Source organism: Ochotona curzoniae, unplaced genomic scaffold (assembly GCF_017591425.1).
Source record: "Ochotona curzoniae isolate NIBS_2020 unplaced genomic scaffold, NIBS_Ocur_1.0 scaffold_4506, whole genome shotgun sequence".
Taxonomy (NCBI): domain Eukaryota; kingdom Metazoa; phylum Chordata; class Mammalia; order Lagomorpha; family Ochotonidae; genus Ochotona; species Ochotona curzoniae.
The window spans coordinates 19940179-19946178 of NW_024467119.1; the positions used below are offsets into that span (position 1 = coordinate 19940179).

At 49.4% G+C, this 6000-nt stretch overlaps 1 protein-coding gene across 2 annotated transcripts in view; it reads right to left on the reverse strand.

Moving 5' to 3' along the window:
- Positions 1-4254, reverse strand: part of SDAD1 (SDA1 domain containing 1) — a 28135-nt gene extending 23881 nt beyond the window's left edge. Inside the window, exons 1-2 of one of the 2 annotated variants that reach the window (XM_040966912.1) lie at positions 4116-4254; positions 460-564 (exon numbers count right to left, since the gene is read on the reverse strand). In XM_040966912.1, the coding sequence (XP_040822846.1) occupies positions 460-564; positions 4116-4205 (195 nt within the window). In that variant the 5' untranslated portion in view covers positions 4206-4254. The remainder of the gene's footprint in view (positions 1-459; positions 565-4115) is intronic. The other variant, XM_040966913.1, reaches the window with a different exon arrangement.
- Positions 4255-6000: the final 1746 nt, after the last annotated feature.

The following is a 6000-nucleotide window of genomic DNA, read 5'->3' on the forward strand; positions in this document are numbered from 1 at the left end:
TCCAGCTCAGGCAACAGCAGACATATGGGGAATGAAACAGTGGGTAGAAAATTTCTCTGCCCATCTCTCCCTCTCTCTTTGTAATTCTGACTTACAAGTAAAATACATACATACATACATAAATAAACTGGGGAGAGAAACTATATTCCTGGGACCAGCACAGTGGGTTAAGCTGCACCTTATAACACCAGCATACTATACCACCATGAGTTCCAGTTTCAGCTGTTCTACTTTCAATTTAGTTCACTGTTTACATGCCTAGGAAAACAGCAGCAGGCAACCCAAGTGCTTGGGCCTCTACATCCACACAGGACACTTGGACAGAGTTCCATGCAGTTGGCTTTGGTTTGGTTCAATCCTAACCAATACAGCCATTTGCAAAGATCCCTCTCTCTCCCCCTCTCTTTGTTACTCTTTCAAAAAAATCAATAAATTAATGATTAAAGATGATCTCCTTACCTGTGCCATGAACATCACCAGCTCTGCTAGTTCCTTGCTGGGTTTATTCGGTTGTAATTTGAAAATCTCCACATTGGATCTGTAGTGGTTATACTGCTGCAGAAACTGTAGAAAATAATTTAAATGCATTATATCTTATTATATGACTACCAGAAAAAGAATCAAACACTTCTTAGTAAAAGTCCTTTGAAAGCAGACTGGAGAAGGTGGCACAAGGGTTTCCCCCCTTACCTAAATTGCTCAAAGTGAGTTTTCAAAAATTCAAGCACATCATGGAGAATCTAAAGAGCGGTCCCTTAGAAGTGTCATTAGGAGTTTACATGCTGTGGTATAAAGGACAGTCAAGCAAGGGTCAGCCACTCTGGCTGTCCTGTCACTTCATCTCTAATGACTCCAACTACTCCAGTCTAGGTAAACAGAGCACTCAAGCCAGTAGGAATATACAAGTCAGAAAACGGGATGCAAAAGTCGAGCATATGAAGCTTGCCAGTCAAAATTCCTCTCCTTTTAAAAATGTCAATTAAGGGGCTGAAGCTATGAAATAGTGGATTAAGCCTCTGTCTGTGGTTCTGGTATCCCCTATGGGCACCAGTTCGGACCCCAGCCACTCCACTTCCAATCCAGCTACACCTTGTGGTGTGGGAAAGCAACAGAGGGTGGTCCAAGTACTTGGGTCCCTGAACTGGAGTGGCACATTTAAAAGACGCTCCTGACTCCTGGCTTTGGACTGGCCCAGCTCCAGTCCTTGCAGCCACCTGGGCAGTGAATCAGTGGACGGAAGATCTCTCACCTTACTCTGTATGTCTGTCTTGCAAATAAGTCTTTAAAAAACTAAACAAAAGGGGCCCGGCGCGGTGGCACAAGTGGTTAAAGGTCCTTGCCTTGCACGCCCGGGATCCCATATGGGCGCCGGTTCTAATCCCGTCAGCCCCGCTTCCCATCCAGCTCCCTGCCTGTGGCCTGGGAAAGCAGTCGAGGACGGCCCAAAGCTTTGGGAACCTGCACCCGCGTGGGAGACCCGGAAGAGGCTCCTGGCTTCGGATCGGCATAGTATTGGTCCGTTGCGCTCACTTGGGGAGTGGATCATCGGACGGAAGATCTTCCTCTCTGTCTCTCCTCTCTCTGTATATCCGCCTTTCCAATGAAAAAATAATAAAAATAAATCTTAAAAAAAAAAAACTAAACAAAAACAAACAAACAACAACTAAGGCTCAGGCACCAAGTGGAGCAGGTTAGATGTCACCGAGGACATGACATCCCAAGCACCCTATATCACGCCTGGGTTCCAGTCTCGACTCCAGTCTTGTTCCAGCTCCCTGCTAGCGTACATCCTGGGAGGCAGCAGCACACCCAAGTACTCGAGTCTGTGCTGCCCCCGTGGAAACCTGGGATGGAGACTGGGCTGAGGTCCAGGCTTCTGGCTTTTACCAGGTACAGCCCTGGCTGCACTGTGTATCCGGAGAGTGAATCAGCAGATGCACGATCTCCCTCTCTACCTTTAAAACAGAACCAGGGCCCGGCACAGTAGCCTAGAGGTCCTCCCCTTGCCTGGGTCAGGATCCCATATGGGCACCGGTTCTAATGCTGGTGGTCCTGCTTCCCATCCAGCTCCCTGCCTGTGGCCTGGAAAAGCAGTGGAGGACGGCCCAAACCCTTGCGACCCTGTACTCGTGTGGGAGACTCAGAAGAGGCTCCTGGCTTAGAATCAGCACAGCTCCAGCCATTGCAGCCGACTGGGGAAGATCTTCCTCTCTGTTTTTCCTCCTCTTTGTATATCTGACTTTCCAACAAAAACAAATAAATCTTTTAAAAAATGCAAAAAGTAAATCTGGGGAAAAAAGTATCAAAATTAAAAGATTAAACCCAAAATGTCTTTGATGCTTTGGAAGGTGAATGATTACAACAGGCTGCAGACATTTCCACAAGGGGAAGACTGACTGGTCAGACGGTGCGGGAAGGATCTTGAGTGAAAAGCACACAGTCGGGGCCAGCATTGTGGTGCAGTACGCTAAGCCTCTTGGTGAGGCTGCAGCATCCCATGTGGGCACTGGCTCAAAGTCCCTGTACCCATGTGGGAGACACGGAAGAAGCGCCTGGCTCCTGGTTTCAGACTGGCCCAGCTCTGGCCCTAACAATCACTTAGAGAGTGAACTAGCAGATGGAAAATTTCTCTCTCCTTCTGTGACTCTACCTCTCAAATAAAAATAAAATAAATCTTAACCAAAACAAAACACCACTACGCACACAGTCAGAGGTTCACGGCGAAGTGGAAAGCAGCAGGCATTTGAGTGGCAAGCCTGGGCTCCCCCTGGCTGTGTGTGCTGTTCAGGGCCTTGGTGTGCACCTGCTGGAGGCAGACAAAGGCATGCATCCTCTCCTGAGTGTGCGCTACATCCGCCGAGCCCACTAGCTTCCCACTGTCCCTTCCCTGCTCCCCTCCCCTCCAGCCCAGTCCTATGGCCAATCATTCTAGTAACTTCCATGCATGCATTTCAACTGGCTTGCCCCTTTCTTCCATTCTCCACTCTAGGCTTTCTGTCAGCTATTTAAGGCCTCATCTTGATCCAACTACAAGCCTGAAATAAACACACAGCATGGTGTCTGCTGAGGACCTTAGCCGGCTTCTAGCCTTCCCTCACTCCTAGGCAACCATGACATACATTGTATTCTATCCTTAAACCTCTGCTATGTTCGCCCCAGGCACTCTCGGCTGACGCTCTGATTTCACTAACAGGCATGAGCAAGGTCAGGACAATCTCCTCTTCCGCGCATCTGGACCACCCAGGTCCTGGGAGTCATGCATCTCCCCTGCGCTACGAGGTCTACACCATCAGACCACTTTCCCAAGCCAGCTGTCCACTCGTTTCCCTCCGGGCTCTTTGCTGAGCAGTAACCGCTTCCCCCGCCCCAGCCTTCATTTTCGGGATCCACATGTTTTGGATTTCCACTGCTCCTAAGTGGAAAAGGTTTCCCTACTGGTGACCTCAACCACTGGGGATGCCTATGTGCCGAAACGCATTCTTGTGAGTCCTCGGGTGTGAACACTGGGAGAGGGGCAGAATTGAGAAAGACAATCAAAAGACGAGTAATTGTGCCAGCCGCTGAACAAATCCCTAGTGAGAAAGAAGTCCAGACCATTGCGGAAAACGCACTACAGCGATACCCGTGTAATACTTGTCAGACAGACACGAGTCTGAAAGAAGCACCTGCCAGATTAACTCATCTAAACCGCCACCTGGAGTTTGTTGAGTGGCAGACGAAACGCTCTTAATTACCCATAACTTCTATGAGGGCAGAGTACAAGAAGTCCATCATAATTTTGGCCTCCTTTTTCAACCGTCTTTCCCAAAGCAAAACCTGACATGCCGATCACGCCAGCCTCCTTGGGACACAGGACACTCGGGTCCTCCCCGCTCCCCCACACAGCCCGGGACACAGAGAGGGCTCCTCCAGAGTCGGTGACCCAGCCTAGGGGCAGGCGTCCGAAAGCACGGCAGCGACAGCCGGGAGGCCGCCTGTCTGCCAGCAGATAAACCCTGAACCCGAACGCGTTGTCTCCGCAGACGGGGATCGAACCCGGGGACGGCCTTTCCCCAGGCGCTCCTCCGCTCCGCAGGGAGACCCTGGCTGCAGCTCACGCCCCGCCGCGTTCCCACCTCCTCGATGTAGGCCGGCGGGTCCCGCTTGATCAGATTCTGTAGCTGCGGGAGGTTGCTGGGCAGCTTGTTGTTGTTTCTGCTGGCCATGTTGACTGCAGACGCACGGCAGCAGAGACCAGGCACTTCCGCGTGTGACCGGAAACGGCACGTGGGCTGCCCGGCCGGCGGAATTACCTCAGCTCCTAAGATGAACCTCGGTACGGGAGCCTCAGAGCACCAAACTTCCTCCCAGCGCCGAAACACCCTGGGTGTTTTTTGTAGCTTTTTCCCTGGGGCTGAATACGTAATCGTCGTCGCTAACCAGCGTTTCTGAACCCGCCTGAAATGTGAAACTGTTTTCGCATGCTTTAGCTCATCTTAACACCCCCAACCTCCTGCGATACAATGATTAACAATAGTTTCTAATCCCAGAACCTGAAGTTGGAACCTGAAGGGAAAAGAACGGAGTGGATAGCATTATCCCGCTTGATTGGGCGGGTGCAGAATAACAAGGGCGCGATTTAGCTTTTCACTGCGGGTTTAAATGTTTATCTCTTCTTATTGGTTACTTCAACTCAGCGTGACATAGACACGGGAAAAACAAACACGTGTTGGATGTGTGATCAGGCTGCTGGGGTAAAAACTGCGAATCAATCTGTATTCAACCTCTGTTACAACCCTTCCAAACACACACCTGTCAGAATTTTACATTCAGTTCCTGGGCATTCAAAAAGGCAAGTGCCTTTCTTTGCCGTCATGCCACATTTACATCAATGTGTGTTGGTTGAATGAATGAGACAGGATACAAAACACTATCATTCACCTTGGACCCGGCATTCCATTCTATTCACTCCCATGAAGAAAATCCTCTAAAACACTCCCTATTATCGCCTCTGTTCTACAGATGAGGAAAGAAACTCCAGGAGGTTGACTGCCAAGTTCATAGCAGGTGAGGAAGCTGGGCTCCTAGTCCCGGCAGTGAGCAAGACAGAGTCACTTGAGAGCTGTCAGGAGGTAGCTGGGCTGTTGGGCAATGTTGCTCCTGCACGGGAACATGGGGCCTGCAGGGACTGTAAGGGCCGTAGAATTACTTGGTTTGGCCCTGCCAGGGCAACTGCTGGCAGCATTAGAAAGCTCGTGAATCTATGGAGGCTGGCATCGTAGCATAGCCTCTGCTTGTGATGCCAGCATCCCATACAGGTGCCTGCTCAAGATCTGGCTGCTCCACTGCCAATCCAGCTCCCTGCTAATGGGCTGAGAAAGGAGCAGAAGATGGCCCAGGTCATTGGGTGCCTGCACCCAGGAAGAGGACCCAGAAGGACCCTGGCTTCTTGCTTCTACCTGGTCTTGTCCTGGACATTGCAGCCATTTGGGAAGTGAAACAGTGGATGAAAGATCTCCCTGTCTCTCTTCTGCTTTCTGTGCAACTCTGTGTTTCAGATAAATAAAATAAAGATTTAAAAAATAAGCTAAAATTTGGTTGTATTAGGAATGAAAGCATTTCTTTTTTATTTTTTAAAAGATTTGTTTACTGTAATTGAAAGTCAGCATTACAAAGAGGGGGAGAGAGAGACAGAGATCTTCCATCTGCTGGCTCACTCCCCAAGCATCCTCAACAGACAAAGCCAGACTAGTCCAAAACCAAGAACCAGGAGTTTTGTTTTTGTTTTTGTTTTTGTTTTTGTTTTTTTTTAATCTTCCACATGAATCCAAGGGGCCAAAGACTTGGGCCATCCTTTGTTTTCTTTCCAGGCCATTAGTGGGTAGCAGATCAGATGTGGAGCAACCAGGACTAGAACCAGTACCCATATGGAATGCCAACACTGTAGGTAGAAGATTAGCTTGCTATGCCACAACAACAGCCCCCTAAAAGCATTCTGAAAGTAAGTTGGCAATATTTAAC